This window comes from Zea mays, chromosome 2 (assembly GCF_902167145.1).
Source record: "Zea mays cultivar B73 chromosome 2, Zm-B73-REFERENCE-NAM-5.0, whole genome shotgun sequence".
NCBI classification, from domain to species: domain Eukaryota; kingdom Viridiplantae; phylum Streptophyta; class Magnoliopsida; order Poales; family Poaceae; genus Zea; species Zea mays.
This window is the reverse complement of record NC_050097.1, coordinates 139,128,906-139,151,942: the sequence shown is the minus strand read 5'-3', so window position 1 is coordinate 139,151,942 and position 23,037 is coordinate 139,128,906. Positions and strand designations below refer to the sequence as shown.

The window sequence follows — 23,037 nt, the reverse complement described above, 5'->3', positions numbered from 1 at the left end:
TTATATATTGACTTCGAATATAATAATATAGGCTATGTGTTTTTAAATGAAATTAAAAGATAGTTGTGTGTTCATTGTCTTTTACATAAAAGCTCATTTAAAGCATATACCATAACTTTCCATAAATAGGTGTTTAATAATAATAATAATGACCTTTTCACATAAAACTTATTTAGACTTATATCTTAATTTGTCTTAAGTGAAGGTCTAACAATGAATTATAATACGTTCCATAATGCTTCTAAGATTAATAACATGTTTCGTAGCCCATTAACCTTAGATATAACTTATATGTGTTCTAAAAGGTTAAAAAGGTTTAATATCGTTATAATGTGTTTTATCGTCTTATAAACCCTTAATCTTAGACATATCACATATGACGTTTTATAATAGATTAAATTGGTGAACCTAATATTTGTATATTTTAATTAAGATATTTTAAGCTCATGTCTTGTTTTATAAAGTATAGATCACACATTTTTGAAAAGAATACTCTCTTATTATAACCATTACCTGCGACGTTTTTGAAAAGCGAACGTTCTTTTCGTTAGGCTTTCTTTTAGCTTTACGTATGGTGAATGTTGTATGTTATTGAGTGGTGTTTGTTCTTCTTGTTTGTTTCTGTGATATTCAGTGGTTGATCTAGTAGTTAAGAATCAAGATCTATTCCTATCCGTGGAAGAACCTCAAGTTTTCAATAAGCAAGGCAAGTGGACTTCTCCCTCTGCATACTCTGTTTGATCCCAAACAATACATTTAATAAAGTTTACTCTTTTGGATATATATGCATAACTTGATGGGTTACCTATTTAGATAACCTTTCCAATCTTATTCCTTGATCAAACCTGGGTATTATACTTTACCTTAGTAGCTATGCTATTGCTACAACTTAAACTTTATGCAGTCACTCCTGTTTATGATATTAATGTTCCAAATGGTAAGTTTACATTATTGTTGTTAACCCGATGGTTAAACAAGATTATTGCATATTAATTGGAACATGGAGTGACCACCCGGGAAAACAGTGCTACCATGAGAACTATCATGGCTCTGGCCTTGGCTAAATAACTAGGGAAGTCTTATGTTGGGTGCTGGTCGTGGTCGACAGGAACGGGGGCATCTGGCAAGCTCTTATAGTTCCGGCTCAGGCAGATTGGATACGGGCATAGTTCCCAAAGCTTTACCCTGTAGTCTAGACTATAAGTTGGTTACGGTAGGTGTGCCTTATGCAGTTTGACCATTTCCAGCATTTGCGTAATGAGGACTCTAGGGAGAAGCCTCGTAGTGAGACCCTAGCCATTCACCTCGGAAGTGAATACGAGTCTAGCTAACCCGGGCTAGAAGGGAATCACGACTCATGGGTAAAGATGCGCCACCTCTGCAGAGTGTAAAACTGATATATCAGCCGTGCTCACGGTTATGAGCAGCCTGGACTCCTCACATGATAATTGAACTTGAAGATGGAAATAAATCGTGATCCGATGATCTACCAATGGTTTGCTTAAGTGGTTTCACTTGAGTGTTTTTGATATACTCTTATACCTTTGTTTAATGGGAATACTTGGGATTCACACTTATTAGTAAGACAGGTGTTGTTAATAAAATGTTGACCAACTAAAATGCTTACTGCTCAACCTTAGTCTCACCTTGTTAGACCTTGCATTAGTTTTTCCCCCACTTGCTGAGCCCCGACCATAAGTGAGCTCACCCTTGCTTAATTTTGATCAGAAGTTTGCAGATGAAGATATGATGCTGAACTCCATGGATGCTAGTCTAGTGATACCCCCGGTCATCTTCCTGTGGATGGATGTCCTTGTTTCCCTGTACTTTGATGAATAAAGGTTAAGACATTATGTCTGTTCAAAGTGTAATATAATCGTTATTTACGCTTTTATGCATTGTTCTTTTGATATATTACACTTGTGACGTCAACATATGTGTGGAAATAGATCCTGGCACACATATGCTATGCACCCGGTTATGCCCCTTGGAAACGGGCACTACTACATAACATAGCTTTAGTAACACCAACTTGTGTTACTATATTTCAATAAAGGTGTTACTAGCTGTACTAGTAACACATCTTGTTTGTATTACTATATCCAATGTTACTAGTATCTAACCTATTGGAACACAAAATATATGTTCCTTTTTTATAAAAAAGTGTTACTACTCTGTAACACAATTACTTGTTTATTGGAACATTTATTAGTGTTACAATATTTCTCTAGCGTAACAATTTTTTTAGCTATAGTAACACTTTTTCATTACAATAGTAACACTTTGTGACAACATACATTGGAATTTTAGGTACATGTTGTTTGTAACACATGCTTTACCTATTGTAACACTTTCAAATTTCAAATGAAAACGCTATTTTTAAATTGCACATAGCACATAACATTGACATGAATTTATTAAGGGATCATGACACATTTGCACAACAACAAAAATCACAACTTCGAGTAATCACTTGCATTGATTGGAGGAAGGTAAAAACATAGTACTTGTTCACAAAATACAATTATATATTTACACAATGATATGATTCTAGGGAATAAATGTAGCAAGTGGTAGATAGTACAAGTCTGTAAAGGTGGAAATGAAATGTAACTACAAATAAGAAATATTCTTGGAATTCATGTTTCTTGGTCATGTCTCATGCGCATCCAAATCTACAAATTCATCCATTGATCATTTGAACCTGCAAAGAGAATGGTCGTTGTATCGTTAATCATTTCAGCCTACTACCTAGAGAAAGCAATTTGTAACATTACGTATTTATAAAACTTGTTGTAGCATACACAAAGCCAAGGCCAAGCAATTGCTACTCCTTTTGCATGGGCATCACCAATTTTGTCGTAGCCAGGCATGGGCCTAACCAAAGGCTCATCTTGTAAAACAGGATGGTTGATTCGGACTTTGTAGAATTGTTTTCCTATCTCAACTCCACCAACACTTTCTTTTGGACTAGAGCTCAGAATGGTTGCATAGGCCACAATTGCCTTATTTGGACGGCTTGCTGTCTTAAGTATCACTGTGGTTCCATCCTACATTGAATTCACAGAGTCATCAACAAGCACTAGTTTATTGTATAGTAACAAGCATAATTTGTGTTAAAGTAATTGAAAGGGAATTAGGCTTACACCTAGTTCCTAAATAATTTTGGTGGTTGAATTGCCCAACACAAATCTTTTGGACTAACTAGTTTGCCCAAGTGCATAAGTTATACAGGTGTAAAAGGTTCACACTCAGCCAATAAAAAGACCAAGTTTTGGATTCAACAAAGGAGCAAAGGGGCAACCGAAGGCACCCCTGGTCTGGCGCACCGGACTGTCCGGTGTGCCACCGGACATGTCCGATGCACCAGGGGGACTCAGCCTTAAACTCTCCACCTTCGGGAATCCCCAGAGGCGACTCGGCTATAATTCACCGGACTGTCCGGTGTACACCGGACAGTGTCCGGTGCGCCAAGGGAGGTCGGCCTCAGGAACTCGCCAGCTTCGGGAAACACCAACGGCTAGTCCGCTAAAATTCACCGGACTGTCCGGTGTGCACCGGACTGTCCGGTGCGCCTCCGGAGCAACGGTCGTCTCCGCGCCAACGGCTCTCTGCCGCGCATTTAATGCGCGCTCTGCGCGCGCAGGAGTCAGAAATGCCCATGCTGGCACACCGGACAGCAAACAGTACCTGTCCGGTGTGCACCGGACACCCAGGCGGGCCCACAAGTCAGAAGCTCCAACGGTCAGAATCCAACGGCAGTGATGACGTGGCAGGGGGCACCGGACTGTCCGGTGTGCACCGGACTGTCCGGTGCGCCATCGAACAGACAGCCTCCCAACGGCCACTTTTGGTGGTTGGGGCTATAAATACCCCAACCACCCCACCATTCATTGCATCCAAGTTTTTCCACTTCCCAACCACTTACAAGAGCTAGGCATTCAATTCTAGACACATACAAAGAGATCAAATCCTCTCCAATTCATCACAAAGCCCTAGTGACTAGAGAGAGTGATTTGCCGTGTTCATTTGAGCTCTTGCGCTTGGATTGCTTCTTTTCGTTCTCACTTGTTCTTGAGATCAAAACTCCATTGTAATCAAGGCAAGAGGCACCAATTGTGTGGTGGCCCTTGCGGGGAAGTTTTGTTCCCGGCTTTGATTTGAGAAGAGAAGCTCACTCGATCCGTGGATCGTTTGAGAGAGGGAAGGGTTGAAAGAGACCCGGCCTTTGTGGCCTCCTCAACGGGGAGTAGGTTTGCAAGAACCGAACCTCGGTAAAACAAATCTTCGTGTCTCACTTGCTTATTCGCTTGGGATTTGTTTCGCGCCCTCTCTTGCGGACTCGTTCCTTATTACTAACGCTAACCCCGGCTTGTAGTTGTGTTTATATTTGTGAATTTCAGTTTCGCCCTATTCACCCCCCCCTCTAGGCGACTATCAATTGGTATCAAAGCCCGGTGCTTCATTAGAGCCTAACCGCTCGAAGTGATGTCGGGAGATCACGCCAAGAAGGAGATGGAGACCGGCGAAAAGCCCACTACAAGCCACGGGAGCACTTCATCGGAAGAGTCCCGCACTAAGAGGAAGGAGAAGAAGAAGAGCTCCTCCAACAAAGGGAAGGAGAAGAAATCTTCTTCTCACCACAAGGAGAGGAAGGAGAAATCCTCTTCTCACAAGCCACGTCGGAGAGGGGACAAACACAAGAGGATGAGGAAAGTCGTCTACTACGAGACCGACACTTCATCGACATCTACCTCCGACTCCGACGCGGCTTCCGTCACTTCTAAGCGCCAAGAGCGCAAGAAGTATAGTAAGATCCCCCTACGATACCCTCGCATTTCCAAACATACACCTTTACTTTCCGTCCCATTAGGCAAACCACCAACTTTTGATGGTGAAGATTACGCTAGGTGGAGCGATTTAATGCGATTTCATCTAACCTCGCTCCACAAAAGCATATGGGATGTTGTTGAGTTTGGCGCGCAGGTACCGTCCGTAGGGGATGAGGACTATGATGAGGATGAGGTGGCCCAAATCGAGCACTTCAACTCTCAAGCAACAACAATACTCCTTGCCTCTCTAAGTAGAGAGGAGTATAACAAAGTACAAGGGTTGAAGAGCGCCAAGGAGATTTGGGATTTACTCAAGACCGCGCATGAAGGTGATGAGCTCACCAAGATCACCAAGCGGGAAACGATTGAGGGGGAGCTCGGTCGGTTCCGGCTTCGCAAAGGGGAGGAGCCACAACACATGTACAATTGGCTCAAGACCTTGGTGAACCAAGCGCGCAACCTCGGGAGCGTAAAGTGGGATGACCACGAGGTGGTTAAGGTTATTCTAAGATCTCTTATTTTCCTTAACCCTACTCAAGTTCAATTAATTCGTGGTAATCCTAGATATACTAAGATGACCCCCGAGGAAGTTATCGGGAATTTTGTTAGTTTTGAGTGCATGATCGAAGGCTCGAGGAAGATCAACGAGCTTGATGATGCCACCACATCTGAAGCTCAACCCGTTGCATTCAAGGCAACGGAGGAGAAGAAGGAGGAGTCTACACCAAGTCGACAACCAATAGACGCCTCCAAGCTCGACAATGAGGAAATGGCGCTCGTCATCAAGAGCTTCCGCCAAATCCTCAAGCAAAGGAGGGGGAAGGATTACAAGTCCCGCTCCAAGAAGGTTTGCTACAAGTGTGGTAAGCCCGGTCATTTTATTGCTAAATGTCCTATATCTAGTGACAGTGACCGAGGCGACGACAAGAAGGGGAGAAGAAAGGAGAAGAAGAGGTACTACAGGAAGAAGGGCGGCGATGCCCATGTTTGTCGCGAGTGGGACTCCGACGAGAGCTCAAGCGACTCCTCCAACGACGAGGACGCCGCCAACATCGCCGTCACCAAGGGACTCCTCTTCCCCAACGTCGGCCACAAGTGCCTCATGGCAAAGGACGGCAAAAAGAAGGTTAAATCTAAATCCTCCACTAAATATGAATCCTCTAGTGATGACAATGCTAGTGATGAGGAAGATAATTTGCGTTCCCTTTTTGCCAACCTTAACATAGCTCAAAAGGAAAAATTGAATGAATTGGTTAGTGCTATTCATGAAAAGGATGACCTTTTGGATTCCCAAGAGGATTGTCTAATTAAAGAAAACAAAAAACATGTTAAGGTTGAAAAGGCTTATGCTCTTGAAATTGAGAAATGTGAAAAATTATCTAGTGAGCTAAGCACTTGTCGTGAGATGATTGACAACCTTAGAAATGAAAATGCTATTTTAAATGCTAAGGTTGATTCACATGTTTGTAATGTTTCAATTCCCAATCTTAGAGATAATAATGTTGACTTGCTTGCTAAGATTGATGAATTGAATGTATCTCTTGCTAGCCTTAGATCAGAGAATGAAAATTTAATTGCTAAGGCTAAAGATTTTGATGTTTGCAAAGTTACAATTTCCAATATTAAAGATAAAAATGATATTCTTCATGCTAAGATTGTGGAACTTGATTCTTGCAAACCCTCTACATCTACCATTGAGCATGTCACTATTTGTGCTAGATGTAGAGATATTGATGTTAATGCTATTCATGATCACATGATCTTAATTAAGCAACAAAATGATCATATAGCTAAACTTGATGCTAAAATTGCCGAGCACAACTTAGAAAATGAGAAATTTAAATTTGCTCGTAGCATGCTTTATAATGGGAGACGCCCTGGCATTAAGGATGGCATTGGCTTCCAAAGGGGAGACAATGTCAAAATTAGTGCCCCTCCTAAAAGATTGTCAAATTTTGTTAAGGGCAAGGCTCCCATGCCTCAGGATAACAAGGGTTACATTTTATATCCTGCCGGTTATCCCGAGGACAAAATTAGGAAAATTCATTCTAGGAAGTCTCACTCTGGCCCTAATCATGCTTTTATGTATAAGGGTGAGACATCTAGCTCTAGGCAACCAACCCGTGCCAAGTTGCCTAGAAAGAAAACTCCTAATGCATCAAATGATCATGCCATTTCATTTAAAACTTTTGATGCTTCTTATGTGCTTACTAACAAATCCGGCAAAATAGTTGCCAAGTTTGTTGGGGGCAAACACAAGGGTTCCAAGACTTGTGTTTGGGTACCCAAAGTTCTTGTGTCCAATGCCAAAGGACCCAAAACCGTTTGGGTACCTAAAGTCAAGAACTAAAATTGTTTTGTAGGTTTATGCATCCGGGGGCTCAAGTTGGATACTCGACAGCGGGTGCACAAACCACATGACCGGGGAGAAAAGGATGTACGTTCTCCTCATATGAGAAAAACCAAGATCCCCAACGAGCTATCACATTCGGGGATGGAAATCAAGGTTTGGTCAAAGGACTTGGTAAAATTGCTATATCTCCTGACCATTCTATTTCCAATGTTTTTCTTGTTGATTCTTTAGATTACAACTTGCTTTCTGTTTCCCAATTATGTCAAATGGGCTACAACTGTCTTTTTACTGATACAGGTGTCACTGTCTTTAGAAGAAGTGATGATTCAATAGCATTCAAGGGTGTGTTAGAGGGTCAGCTATACTTAGTAGATTTTGATAAAGCTGAACTTGACACATGCTTAATTGCTAAGACTAACATGGGTTGGCTCTGGCACCGCCGACTAGCCCATGTTGGGATGAAGAATCTTCATAAGCTTCTAAAGGGAGAGCACATTTTAGGATTAACAAATGTTCATTTTGAGAAAGACAGGATTTGTAGCGCATGCCAGGCGGGGAAGCAAGTTGGAGTCCATCATCCACACAAGAACATCATGACGACCGACAGGCCGCTTGAGCTACTCCACATGGATCTTTTCGGCCCGATTGCTTACATAAGCATCGGCGGGAGTAAGTATTGTCTTGTAATAGTGGATGATTATTCTCGCTTCACTTGGGTATTCTTTTTATAGAAAAAATCTCAAACCCAAGAGACCTTAAAGGGATTCTTGAGACGGGCTCAAAATGAGTTCGGCTTAAGGATCAAGAAAATAAGAAGCGACAACGGGACGGAGTTCAAGAACTCTCAAATTGAAAGCTTTCTTGAGGAAGAGGGAATCAAGCATGAGTTCTCTTCTCCCTACACCCCTCAACAAAATGGTGTAGTGGAGAGGAAGAATCGAACTCTATTGGACATGGCAAGAACCATGCTTGATGAGTACAAGACACCGGACCGGTTTTGGGCCGAAGCGGTCAACACCGCCTGCTATGCCATCAACCGGTTATATCTTCACCGAATCCTCAAGAAGACATCATATGAACTCCTAACCGGTAAAAAGCCCAACATTTCATACTTTAGAGTTTTTGGTAGCAAATGCTTTATTCTTGTTAAAAGAGGTAGAAAATCTAAATTTGCTCCTAAAACTGTAGAAGGCTTTTTACTTGGTTATGACTCAAACACAAGGGCATATAGGGTCTTTAACAAGTCCACTGGACTAGTTGAAGTCTCATGTGACGTTGTGTTTGATGAAACTAACGGCTCTCAAGTAGAGCAAGTTGATCTTGATGAGATAGGTAATGAAGAGGCTCCATGCATAGCGCTAAGGAACATGTCCATTGGGGATGTGTGTCCTAAGGAATCCGAAGAGCCTCCAAGTGCACGAGATCAACCATCCTCCACCACGCAAGCATCTCCACCAACTCAAAATGAGGATGAGGCTCAAGTTGATAAAGGGCAAAATCAAGAAGATGAGCCACCTCAAGATGATGGCAATGATCAAGGGGGAGATGTAAATGATCAAGGAAAGGAGGATGACGAAGAACCAAGACCGCCACACCCAAGAGTCCACCAAGCAATTCAACGAGATCACCCCGTCGACACCATCCTCGGCGACATTCATAAGGGGGTAACCACTCGATCTCGTGTTGCACATTTTTGTGAACATTACTCTTTTGTTTCCTCTATTGAGCCACACAGGGTGGAGGAAGCACTTCAAGATTCGGATTGGGTGATGGCGATGCAAGAGGAGCTCAACAACTTCACTAGGAATGAGGTATGGCATTTAGTTCCACGTCCTAACCAAAATGTTGTAGGAACCAAATGGGTCTTCCGCAACAAGCAAGATGAGCATGGTGTGGTGACAAGGAACAAAGCTCGACTTGTGGCCAAGGGATACTCCCAAGTCGAAGGTTTGGATTTCGGTGAAACCTATGCACCCGTAGCTAGGCTTGAGTCAATTCGCATTTTATTGGCCTATGCTACTTACCATGGCTTTAAGCTTTATCAAATGGACGTGAAAAGTGCCTTCCTCAATGGACCAATCAAGGAAGAGGTCTATGTTGAGCAACCTCCCGGCTTTGAAGACAGTGAGTACCCTAACCATGTCTATAAGCTCTCTAAGGCGCTTTATGGGCTCAAGCAAGCCCCAAGAGCATGGTATGAATGCCTAAGAGATTTTCTTATTGCTAATGGCTTCAAAGTCGGCAAGGCCAATCCCACACTCTTTACTAAAACTCTTGAAAATGACTTGTTTGTATGCCAAATTTATGTTGATGATATTATATTTGGGTCTACTAACGAGTCTACATGTGAAGAGTTTAGTAGGATTATGACACAGAAATTCGAGATGTCTATGATAGGGGAGTTGAAGTATTTTCTAGGATTTCAAGTCAAGCAACTCCAAGAGGGCACCTTCATTAGCCAAACCAAGTATACTCAAGACATTCTTTGCAAGTTTGGAATGAAGGATGCCAAGCCCATCAAGACACCCATGGGAACAAATGGGCATCTCGACCTCGACACGGGAGGTAAGTCCGTGGATCAAAAGGTATACCGGTCGATGATTGGTTCATTGCTTTATTTATGTGCATCTCGACCGGACATTATGCTTTCTGTTTGCATGTGTGCAAGATTCCAATCCGACCCTAAGGAATCCCACCTTACGGCCGTAAAACGAATCTTGAGATATCTGGCTTATACTCCTAAGTTTGGGCTTTGGTACCCTCGGGGATCCACTTTTGATTTGATTGGTTATTCGGATGCCGATTGGGCAGGGTGTAAGATTAATAGGAAGAGCACATCGGGGACTTGCCAGTTCTTGGGAAGATCCTTGGTGTCTTCGGCTTCAAAGAAGCAAAATTCGGTCGCTCTTTCCACCGCCGAAGCCGAGTACATTGCCGCAGGTCATTGTTGCGCGCAATTGCTTTGGATGAGGCAAACCCTGCGGGACTACGGTTACAAATTAACCAAAGTCCCTTTGCTATGTGATAATGAGAGTGCAATCAAAATGGCCGACAATCCCGTCGAGCATAGCCGCACTAAGCACATAGCCATTCGGTATCATTTTCTTAGGGATCACCAACAAAAGGGAGATATCGAGATTTCTTATATTAACACTAAAGATCAATTAGCCGATATCTTTACCAAGCCTCTTGATGAACAAACTTTTACCAAACTTAGGCATGAGCTCAATATTCTTGATTCTCGCAACTTCTTTTGCTAGATTGCACACATAGCTCAGTTATATACCTTTGATCATATCTCTTTTATATGCTATGACTAATGTGGTTTCAAGTCTATTTCAAACCAAGTCATAGGTATATTGAAAGGGAATTGGAGTCTTCGGCGACGACAAAGGCTTCCACTCCGTAACTCATACTTCGCCATCACTCCAAGCAACTCTCTATTCTTTAGGGAGAAATGAGCATCAAAGAAAAGGATTTCGTCTTTGGTATAATCTTAACTCATTTATTTATGACCAAAGGGGAAGATAGCACTTCGAGGGCTCTAATGATTCCGTTTTTGGCGATTCATGCCAAAAAGGGGGAGAAATGAGCCCAAAGCAAAAGGACCGCACCACCACCAATTTCAAAATCTTAGTATTGTCCAAGAAAATTTATCAATTGATATCATATTGTGTTCAAAAAGGGGAGAAAGTAGTATTTCAAAAAATCTTACATCAAAACCCTCTTGAACACTAAGAGGAGGATTTAATTTAGGGGGAGTTTTGTTTAGTCAAAGGAAAAGCATTTGAAACAGGGGGAGAAAACTTCAAAATCTTGAAAATGCTTTGCAAAATCTTATTCATTCACCTTTGACTATTTGCAAAAAGAACTTTGAAAAGGATTTACAAAAGAGTTTGCAAAAACAAAACATGTGGTGCAAGCGTGGTCCAAAATGTTATATAAGAAAGAAACATTCCATGCATATCTTGTAAGTAGTTATATTGGCTCAATTCCAAGCAACCTTTACACTTACATTATGCAAACTAGTTCAATTATGCACTTCTATATTTGCTTTGGTTTGTGTTGGCATCAATCACCAAAAAGGGGGAGATTGAAAGGGAATTAGGCTTACACCTAGTTCCTAAATAATTTTGGTGGTTGAATTGCCCAACACAAATCTTTTGGACTAACTAGTTTGCCCAAGTGCATAAGTTATACAGGTGTAAAAGGTTCACACTCAGCCAATAAAAAGACCAAGTTTTGGATTCAACAAAGGAGCAAAGGGGCAACCGAAGGCACCCCTGGTCTGGCGCACCGGACTGTCCGGTGTGCCACCGGACATGTCCGGTGCACCAGGGGGACTCAGCCTTAAACTCTCCACCTTCGGGAATCCCCAGAGGCGACTCGGCTATAATTCACCGGACTGTCCGGTGTACACCGGACAGTGTCCAGTGCGCCAAGGGAGGTCGGCCTCAGGAACTCGCCAGCTTCGGGAAACACCAACGGCTAGTCTGCTAAAATTCACCGGACTGTCCGGTGTGCACCGGACTGTCCGGTGTGCCTCCGGAGCAACGGTCGTCTCCGCGCCAACGGCTCTCTGCCGCGCATTTAATGCGCGCTCTGCGCGCGCAGGAGTCAGAAATGCCCATGCTGGCACACCGGACAGCAAACAGTACCTGTCCGGTGTGCACCGGACACCCAGGCGGGCCCACAAGTCAGAAGCTCCAACGGTCAGAATCCAACGGCAGTGATGACGTGGCAGGGGGCACCGGACTGTCCGGTGTGCACCGGACTGTCCGGTGCGCCATCGAACAGACAGCCTCCCAACGGCCACTTTTGGTGGTTGGGGCTATAAATACCCCAACCACCCCACCATTCATTGCATCCAAGTTTTTCCACTTCCCAACCACTTACAAGAGCTAGGCATTCAATTCTAGACACATACAAAGAGATCAAATCCTCTCCAATTCATCACAAAGCCCTAGTGACTAGAGAGAGTGATTTGTCGTGTTCATTTGAGCTCTTGCGCTTGGATTGCTTCTTTTCGTTCTCACTTGTTCTTGAGATCAAAACTCCATTGTAATCAAGGCAAGAGGCACCAATTGTGTGGTGGCCCTTGCGGGGAAGTTTTGTTCCCGGCTTTGATTTGAGAAGAGAAGCTCACTCGATCCGTGGATCGTTTGAGAGAGGGAAGGGTTGAAAGAGACCCGGCCTTTGTGGCCTCCTCAACGGGGAGTAGGTTTGCAAGAACCGAACCTCGGTAAAACAAATCTTCGTGTCTCACTTGCTTATTCGCTTGGGATTTGTTTTGCGCCCTCTCTTGCGGACTCGTTCCTTATTACTAACGCTAACCCCGGCTTGTAGTTGTGTTTATATTTGTGAATTTCAGTTTCGCCCTATTCACCCCCCCCCTCTAGGCGACTATCAGTAATGCAACTATATCAATTGAGGTTATATTTGCTCACCTTAATTGGACGAGGTTGTGTAAATTTTGAATTATTATGGCCCATAGCTTTATCCTGAGCAATTTTCTGTGCCATGATCCGGTTCTCTTTGAGTACTCCTTGTTGGTTCTTTGTCATTTGAAACAATGTATGAAATCATATACTAAATAATACCATTTTTTTGGCAAATGGTGCAAAAACATGAAGAAGGATAATTCTTGTGTACCTTTGTTTTTCTTCTTATTCTATGATCAATTGAATTTTGTGTGCATTCATCAACCTGATAGAATCTCAAATGGATGAAACTTTGCATGACTGATACATCACATGTTAATGATTTATCTAGAATGGTGTACCTCTTTTTGTCCAAAACCAATACTAGAGCATTGTGGCGAGAGTGGCTCTTCTGCTTGATGTGATAATTGCTTGCGATTTGCATCACCTTGACGCTAAATACAACAAAAAAATCATGCAAACTTAAAATAGTAAACCCAAATATCAACATATAATCTGCTATGAGTAGAGTGTTGAGAAATGATAGGAACATCATGATAACCTTTTTGTTGGACATAATTGGATCAACATTGTCGCTGTATTCGGATACACATGTACGGATGTTCTGGTAAATAGAATAAAGGGTGTGTCATGAGGTTTTATATACATTAAGTAGAGAAAATGAGTAACAAGTATAGCAGGAATGATATTTACTAGTGCAACATTTTGTTGACAGATTGCATCTCCATGGTCTGGTTCAGTGCATCAAACTCTCTACATATTTCAAATAACATTAAGGTCAATAGAGACAATTCTGTGAAAACCTGATAACAACAAAACTACCTTTCTGTTGGAATGCACTACATGATTCTGAAGGTTAGCATGGCCAGTCTGAAAATCACCATGAGCAGTCAGTTCCTACAAGTGATATTGAATGTTAGTATATGTTCAGTACACAAAGTTAAGTGAAAGACGTGAGCACCTTTATCAATTCTTCATTCTCATTGTGTCTTTTCTTGTTTATGAGTTCATCAATAACTTTGTCTTGTTTTCTTGCATGCTCCTTGAGTTGTTGTATTTCCTCCAACAAATGTGTGTCTACGTCTGCTGATGATCCTTCTATTGTAGCTATATTTATGTCCTTAAATTGACGTGTTGTTCGGCCATAAACTTGTTTAGGAATTGGAAGCAAGCCCATGCCATGTACTTGTCCAGATTTCTCCTCTCCCAATACTTGATGTAGTGCATCACCTTCCCACGCAACCCTTCCCTCACAATTTTGTGCTAATTCTGGTTGCTTTTCTATAAGGTTTTCCAGCTGAACCTGTATGCATAAAAATCATACCTAATTATCTTGTTTGTAAAGTAAAATTCTTGATATTTTCATATATGATATATACATCTTTGTGTCTAAATAGCATACCACAGGATGATTTGCCTCCTTGACCCTTTTCTTGTGAGTTGCTAAGTAAACTTGTGCTCTATGTGGTTGTTTTTTTATGGGATCACCTTGTCTCTAGAAAAAAACAATACTAAAATGATAAGAAATTAATAGAAGATTTTATTTAGTAATAAAAAATACTCACCATGTCCTCGGACCAACGTGCAAAACTCTTTGTACCCCCTGAATGTGTTGTCTTCTTCATTTGACAACTTAGTTTGTTCTTCTCACTAAGCGCCTGTAGTACAGTAAATTAAGTGATATTGAGCTAGTATATAAACCAAAGAGAGTAGGCCCAATAATGATGCACTATTGTACTAACCTTTCCTTCAGATGACTTCCAATATTTTACTAAGGATTTCCACTGGTCTTCATCAATATCATCTGGACAAAGCTTGTATAAGTATGACCTTTTCTTCTTTGGACTAAATAACTTCTTTTTCAATATTGACTTGTATTTTCTCCAATCTCTCCCTATCGATTTCAGTATCCATTTCTCACATGATCGAGGATACAAGAACTTTGTCTAAAATAAGATAAACACCATTAATAAATCTATTACATGGCTACTATTGTACTTAACATTTCATACCAGCATACCTGAATACATTGAAGTATGGTTTCAGCACTATCCTTCTTTATCTTTCTCCAATCATTGACATCTATTGGGCAATAACCACCGTTCCGTGCTATAGTTCCTAAAAATTGGCCTAACAGACCACCTTCTTTTCCAATAGGTTGCCCAAGTTGGTTGCATTTCACTAATATACGTTTATCCTTAGGTAAATCCCAAACATGTGTCAAAACCGTTCCCTTTCGCTTGATTACATTATTGCCATCACCTATGAAAATAAAGTTCACATTAGTAATGCAGTTCACATATATTGGATTATTCCAAATACATTTGTACCTTGTGTTTGCTGGATGGTATTGTCATGGTGCTGATCAACCTCATTATAATATTGTTCTTTGATTTGGATTACATTTAGGCTGCTTTTCCTTTGTGCCCCTTTTCCCTATGAACAATTATGGGAGAAGTGAAAACATATACCAGAGTATAGAATATTTATAGTATACACCAATGCTAGGATAAGATGACATGCAAAATCACTGCTCATGGATCAGTTAAATTGACATACCTGCTATTGGATGACATATATTCTGCAAAATTATTTTCATATGACATGACATGACATGGCATGACATTCAAATATGACAATTGTACGTTAGTTTTACCTGGATGCTCAAACATACACGAAAGAGCAACTTTTATTTTCATCATACTACTACCTTTATTTTTATTTTCTGCAGAATTGGTAGGTTCTTCATTGAATTTGGTAGGTGCTATGGTGGCCATTCTCTGCTTCGTCACAAACAAGCTAACCTTCCTTTTGCTCTCATTCTCTTCAAGCATTTGCATCACATCTGAATCCCATTGTATTGCAACCAAACCATCTCTTCTCTTGTAGTATACATAGTCAACTGATGTGTATCCATATTCCTCAATCAGTTCAATCAAGTTGAAGAAACATATCTCATCTTTGTCCATTTCCCTTTGCACCATTTTCTGCCCTGGAGGGTCCCCCTCAAATTGAAGTTTTAGGGTCCAAATATCCTCAGCCATGGTAGCACAAACTAATTAAAATTGAGCACCCATGAGAAAAGAATATGGTATGTTCAAAAAACAGCAAGAAAGGCTAAATTGCTAACTAATCTGCTGAACTTAATGTGCTATCATAATTGGATAGGTATGCTGAACTAAAACAACAAGAAATGCTAAAACTGAAAGAAAGGCTAAATTGGTGAGCAGAAGATGTGCCTTATCAAGTGAATGCACCACCTGAATATCAATAGATTTTCCTCTATTAACAAATGGTTTTTCTCTTTATTTGTTACAATTTAGAGATGCAAGTGCACCAGACAGAAAAATTATATAACAGGCATTCACTGAAGAAGACAGACACAAAGCCAGGCTGCCACATACGTGAAAATGGTAGAGTGAGTGAGAGAATAATTTGATAGCGACTTTCTGGTGCGGGCAGTTGAACTTTGCAAATAAAAACAGTAGGGCAGTATTCATCTGATATACTACCTTGACATGAGAGGGCAAGGAGTCATAATGGTGATGATCGAGGAGGAGGGGCACCCTTTTAGTTTAGAAAATACTATGAGTTGTAGTAGTACCAAATTATACCGATGGCCGGCACAGGCCCTTGTAGATGGTGCTGTTCGGGAACAAGGCCTTGAATCCTATGGTAGCGAAGTCCAGTGGCCACTTTGAACCTGCAGGATGACACCAGATGGGGTGGATTGATCAGGAGTTGGAGGCGATTCATATCCATGGGAAGAGCAGAGTTTACTCACACTTGGGGACGAAGGTGAGGATGACCTTGGAGGGAGCTCGGGGATGGAGGCAAGATGGGAGTCGAATGAAGGGGTAAGAGGAGATGTAACTGCTTGCTCTGTTTTTTCGCTAACTGAACAGCTCGGGCCATTTTGGTGGGAAGCCATTGACTCAGTCAAACTACACCATACGACCCCCATGATGTAGTCCCATCTAGCCGTCCTGACTCTATCGTGTTGTACCTCCCCAAAGGCAGCTAGGGTTTAGGAGAAGTCCATCCTCAATCCATCTACAGTGTCGTCCTCTCTTTCCCCCTCTCATCTTGTTTCTCTGATTCTCTGGTTACTAATCTTTGCGCTACACGACCTCGTTGATCTCTCCAAAGGAGCTTTTACAGGTATCATTCAGTTTTATTAAGATATATATTTCTGAAGCACACAAATTCTGTTTAACTGCAATTTCAGTTAAGGTGCAGACCCTATCAAAAAGGATACTTGAGCACATCACTGAGTTTTGTTGTATATCATGCATCTTTGAGGGTTATAAAGGAGGAATTTGGGAGCACATTTATTACAAAAGTTGTGGAGAATTGCAAAACCTTTCCGGCCAGTACACATTAGCAATTTTCTGTTGAGTACATTAGGAGATATAGGATTCTGAATTTAGCTGTCTGCTATTCTCTCCTATCAGTTTTGCAACAGAAGGTTTGGGCTGTTTTAGTGGTTTTGTAAACCGATGTAGAGACACTCGTTATAATAAAAGTTTTTGATAATTTCATAACCTTTCCAATGAGTATCTATTTGCAAAATTTCGTTGGCTACAGAGAGAGTTATGGGGTTCTGAATTTATGTGTCACGTTCTGTCAGATTCTAGTCACAGTTGCAATGTGCAGGTTTAGGTGCTGTTTTAAAACTGGTTAGAGGCAGAATCAAGTATGACTTCTATGGAGTGTTTTGTGGTAGGTTAGATGAGCTTTGCTCATATTGTTTATTCACCCAGTTTGGATAAGAGATTAGTGATATATGGATTTATTAAAACAGCATAGTTGCTGCAACTGGCAGATCAAGTTTGTCACTTTATACTGAAGAATAACCTTAGAGGATGATGAAATTTAGACTTAATTTGAATACCAAATTTGTTGCATATTTTTTGTAGATGCTCAAAGTGTATCTATTTGCTACCTTTGCAATTAAGAAACTAAAGATTCCAAAAAAAAGTGTCCATATTGCTGCTTATGTTTGTCACTTTAGTGATATTTGCTATTTACAACCTGAAAATAAGGTTATATCATTGCTGTTTACATGCAGTTTTTGTCTATTTCCAATGTTTATTTTTCCTCCTAGATTTCAGTAAGTCACAATTATTTGAGGCTATTAAATTTCGGAAGCAGAATATAAAGAAAGTTGACCTCTGTTCGTAGTGGATTAATGGACTTAAATGGTATTAAGAAGTTGTTGCTTTCTGAAAGACCAAGTGATGACTACATAGCTGGAGTAAAGGGATTTCTTCAGTTTGCATACATAGGCAAAAATTCTAATGCAAAGATTCGGTGTCCATGTGTCAAGTGTGTCAACAGGATGTTACAAAAGCAATCTATAGTGTATGATCACTTAATATGCAATGGAATGCTACGTGGATACACGATATGGGGTTGCCATGGGGAAACAGCATCATATATATCTGCTAACAAAGATTCACAGTTCCATTGTCCGAGTTTAAACCATAACATGCGTCAGGTAGTTCAAGACGCTTTTGGATATGTTGACAATGGACTTCACACAAATGAATCAGGTGCAGCAGGTTCTTCTAAAGTTGGACCAGATGCAGAAACACAAGAATTCTTTGAATTGCTTAGAGATGCTGATCAACCTTTGTGGGAGGGCTGTGAACTATCAAAACTTTCCTTCCTAGTTCTTTTGTTTAATATAAAGTCCATCAACAAGTGGAGCAACAAATCATTAAATGATTTGCTTGCAATTCTACAACTCGCTCTACCAAATGGTTCCAACATACCAAGAACATTTGTGGAGGCTCGAAAGATCATTGCAAAGCTTGGTCTAAGATATGATAAAATCCATGTATGCCCAAATAATTGTCAGTTGTGTCGAAATGATAAAAAAGATCATGACTTCTGTTCAAAATGTGGAGCTTCAAGGTGGAAAGGTAAAGCAGATAACACAATATTGACAAAGAAGGAAAGAAGAAAGGCAGCCCCAAATAAGGTGATGCGCTACTTTCCAATCAAACCTAGGCTCAAAAGGCTTTTTTTGCATAAAGAAACAGCCAGGTTAACTAGATGGCATGATGAGGAGCGTACTAAGGATGGGGCATTGCGCCATCCTGCAGATTCAGAAATTTGGAATGCTATTAATACTCAGCACCCTGACTTTGCATTAGATTCTCGGAATATGATATTTGGACTAGCAACTGATGGATTCAACCCATATGGGAAGTGTAATTCAACGCATAGTTGTTGGCCTGTTGTATTGGTACCTTACAACCTTCCTCCATGGTTGTGCATGAAAGCATCTTCTCTTATGCTTACTCTGATAATTACAGGCTACCCGGGAAAGGACTTTCATACATTTATGCAGCCAGTTTATGATGAACTAAATGAATTATTTGACATTGGTATGCCAACATATGATGCTTCCCGAGATGAGGTGTTTCAACTCCGCGCTATATTGTTGTATACAGTCAGCGACTACCCTGGGGCTGGGATATTAGCACAGTTCAGCACAAATAGCCAGTTGGGTTGTCTATCTTGTGAAGAAGAAACAAGTTTCATGCGCTTGAAGCATGGCTACAAACAGTGTTACATGGGACATCGACGATTCCTACCAGCTGGACATGAGTTCAGGTATGATGCCAATTCATTTGATGGAACTGAAGATCATCGGTCTAAACCTACACCCTGTTCTGGGGAAGCTATTTTGGAAAAGATAAAATCAATCCGTAATTTTGAAAACTCCAAAACATGGAAGGGAGTTGGTGGCCTATTCTGTTTGTCTTATTGGAAGTATAATTTGCTCCGGCACAATCTTGACTTTATGCATATAGAGAAGAATGTTTGTGAAAATACATTTGGGACACTTCTAGAAATTGAAGGCAAGTCGAAAGATAATCTACAGGCACGGAAAGACTTGCAAGAAATGAACATCCGCCTAGATCTACATCCACAAAAAGGGCTAATGATAAGTATTACTTGCCTCCTGCTTTGTATAACATGTCTAAAGAGGAGAAGCGCCAGTTTTGTAAGGTCCTTCATGATATAAAAGTTCCAGATGGTTATTCCAGTAACATCTCTAGATGTGTAAATGTTGCTAAAACAAACCTTTCAGGTCTAAAAAGTCATGACTGTCACATACTAATGCAACAACTTTTACCAGTTGCTTTGCGAGGTCTTCTCCCTGATGATGTTACATCTGTCTTATTTGACCTATGTGGATATTTTAGAGAACTAAATGCAAAAGTTCTCTATAGAGATCAACTTGAGAAGTTAGAGGAGAGAATTATAATGACGTTATGTCGGATGGAGATGATATTCCCTCCTGGATTTTTTACTATGATGGTGCATCTTGTTCTTCACTTAGCAACAGAGGCAAAAATAGGTGGACCTGTTTGCTATCGATCAATGTATTTTGTGGAAAGGTATACTTTTCTTTATAGTTTTAGTGTCATCTTTTCCTATTTTATTACATGATTATTTAATGTTTTTGTTGACATAATGTTGGTGTGTTTAGGTACTTAGGTGAGTTGAAGTCAAATGTGAGGAACAAAGCTCATCCAGAGGGATGCATTGCTGAATCAATTTTGGCAAAAGAGGCCATGTCACTTTGTTCAGGATTCCTTGATGGTTTTCAAGGCTTGGTTAACAAGCTCTTGAGGAATGATGAAACAATGGGATGTTGTACTGAATCAGCATCAACAATTTTCCCTCATGCTGGAATGGCACTTGGAAAGCCACGTAGTTATGTTATAAGAGGTTTGGAAAAATTACAAGCACATAGATATGTGCTATTTAATTGCTCTGATGTCAATCCATACCTTAGGTAATCTCAACCTCATAATTATAATTTCAGCTTTTTCATTTCATAAACTTTATTATATCTTACATTAAATGCAGAGCTCATGCTGAAGAGATCACAACAAACCATAATGGACGTCATTTGAGCCATAGATATGTAGAGAAAATGCAAAATGAGAAGTTCCATCAATGGTTTAGATGTCATGTAAGTGACATATTTGAAGTCCTTTACATATAGCAGTAAAAAAACAAGACTAAATTTGTATAATTGTACAGATTATGCAGATTGAGAGGGAAAATGGCATTCATGGTATTAATGACGCCATTAGATGGTTATCCCGTGGCCCAGTTGAAGCATCAAAAAAATATCGTGCTTTCAATAGTCGAGGTTTTCGGTTTAGGACAAAACAGTTTGATGGGGTGACACAAAATAGTGGAGTAGTGGTGACTGCAAAAACATCCAGTTATGCTAGTGCAAGTGATTCTAGACCAGTTTTAGGTGATGTGACTTACTATGGGAGGATAATTGATATTATTGAGCTCAACTACTCTGGGAATTTTACTGTGGTACTTTTTAAATGTCAATGGGTTGATGTTCTTTCAGGGAGAGGAATAAAAAAGGATAAATATGGCTACACACTTGTAAACTTCTCACACCCGATACATACAGGAGAAAAGGTTGGACATGAACCATTTATTTTTCCTAACCAAGCTGACCAGGTGTTCTACATTGAAGACAAACTAAACCCTGGGTGGTCTGTGGTCATGAAGATGAAACCAAGAGATATATATGATGCCGGTTGTGATGAATGGGAAGATGATATAGAATCTGAGCCATTCCATATCACGCACCTTGGAGAGATGTTTAATAATGCAAAGATAAGACATCAATGGGTTAGAACAGACATTGAAGGAGCAACAGTAGATGGTATCACCAAAGGAACTAATGACCAATCGTAATTAGTTTCTTTAATGGTCCGTGTTTCTATCTTAGTTTCAAATTGCTACAATTCATCTTTTTCCATCACCTAATTTTCTTTATATGTTATATTAGGAGTCACTAATATATATATTAATTATTTCTATTGCAGAGCTAAAAGACCGAGGTGTGGAGCCAGATTTGTATAGTTACATTACCTTGAAAAAAGCATATGGGAAAGCAAGAATGCCTGAAGATGGTGTCAAACTGATGCAAGAGATGAGGATTAAAAGCATCAGTAGATTAAATTTCAGTTTAGTTTGTTTCTGGACAGAATACTTTAGAACTGTATTGTGCTTTATTTTGTAAGTAAGGTTTGTCTTTGACTTTCCATGTGAAGTTATTCTCTTATATGCTTCATACTACAGTACTATTCAGCTTAAAATCAGTGATGGATCGATAGCTTAAGCATTCAACACAAGCCAGATCTCCAAGCAATTTTCTGTTTGAGTGCTGATACTTTTGTCCAGCTGCAGTCATTCTGACGTAACCAGCACTTCCTTGTAAGCTTGCCTCTGAAACTGAAGTGCTCGGTCAGGTTTCTGAAATGCATTGCTTTGTCGTGCTGAAATGTTGTGGTCATGCTGTTTATGCAGAGACTTGTAGCAAACTGTGGACTTGTAGAAACTGTGTTGCCGCTGTTTGAACTATGATGCAGGAATGCTGTTTATGCAGAGATGTCACTGCTCGGTAGTTTCTGAGGTGTGTCACTAGCTGCTTAAATGATGCTTAAATAGTATCTCTTTGTTTCTCAATTAGTAACATTTATGTAGCCTAGTGGTCTGTCGCTGCTAGGTAGTATCTAAGGTGCTGGGTTCAAATCCTTTCCCGTGGCCCTTTTTTGGCATCTTTTTTTTTTGGCTGCAAACAAACTAGCCGAAACCATGGCCCTCTTTCCACCTTTTTTTTGCTTCTATAATCCTCTGATATTTTTATCTCAGGCATCTAGGACCAAATTATGACTCCATACCAAGTTTCACTATTTTTTTGACCACGTTTGATATTTATTAATTTATTTTCGGCCAGAAAAGGCATTTAAACTATAGAAATTAGTAAATGATACAAAAAGGGACATCTTCAGATAGAGTGAGTTTGTAACAGTATGATGATCTAATAGTACACTTTTGAACCAAAAAAAACAAGGAAAAGTAAGAAAGATAGCTCAAACACTCATGTTATAGTTGAATGTTAACTTAGTGAGAGATGTGTCCATTTGTGAAGCACCTATATTCACACTTTGGTATAACCTTGTGATCTTTTTATTTCAAGCAACTAGGTCCACATTATGACTCTATACCAAGTTTCACTATTTTTTGACCACGTTTGGTATTTATTAATTTATTTTTGGCTTGAAAAGGCATTTAAACCATAGAAATTAGTAAATGATACAAAAATGGGACATCTTCAAATGAAGTGAGTTTGTAACAGTATGATGATCTAATGGTACACTTTTGAACCAAAAAACCAAGGAAAAGTAAGAAAGATAGCACAAACACTTATGTTATAGTTGAATGTTACTGGACTTAGTTAGAGATGTGTCCATTTGTGAAGCACCTATATTCACACTTTTGTATAACCTCGTGATCTTTTTATATCAAGCAACTAGGACCAAATGATGACTCCACACCAAGTTTCACTATT

The 23,037-nt window shown here is 40.3% G+C and overlaps 1 protein-coding gene and 1 pseudogene across 2 annotated transcripts; both read right to left on the bottom strand.

The window, feature by feature from the left end:
• Positions 1–2,449: 2,449 nt before the first annotated feature.
• On the bottom strand, positions 2,450–13,366 carry LOC103647015 (uncharacterized). The gene is made up of 7 exons (XM_008671590.1): positions 13,320–13,366; positions 13,168–13,230; positions 12,968–13,060; positions 12,838–12,891; positions 12,633–12,740; positions 2,805–3,050; positions 2,450–2,704 (listed from the first exon to the last, which is right to left on the bottom strand). Exons 2-7 carry the CDS (start codon positions 13,180–13,182, stop codon positions 2,684–2,686), a joined length of 537 nt encoding a protein of 178 aa, XP_008669812.1. The 5' UTR covers positions 13,183–13,230; positions 13,320–13,366; the 3' UTR covers positions 2,450–2,683.
• A 989-nt stretch (positions 13,367–14,355) lies between these two features.
• LOC103647013 (uncharacterized) lies at positions 14,356–16,546 on the bottom strand (annotated as a pseudogene). The gene is made up of 4 exons (NR_161313.1): positions 16,411–16,546; positions 14,957–16,329; positions 14,647–14,888; positions 14,356–14,572 (listed from the first exon to the last, which is right to left on the bottom strand). The product of NR_161313.1 is annotated as an uncharacterized protein (transcript).
• Positions 16,547–23,037: the final 6,491 nt, after the last annotated feature.

What these genes read in the sequence shown, in the direction of transcription:
- LOC103647015 (XM_008671590.1), bottom strand. An exon ending in GAATAAGAAGAAAAACAAAG is followed by an intron (nt 12,741 to 12,837) that starts GTACACAAGAAT and finishes CAAATGACAAAG; the next exon opens with AACCAACAAGGAGTACTCAA. An exon ending in CACAACCTCGTCCAATTAAG is followed by an intron (nt 3,051 to 12,632) that starts GTGAGCAAATAT and finishes AATTCAATGTAG; the next exon opens with GATGGAACCACAGTGATACT.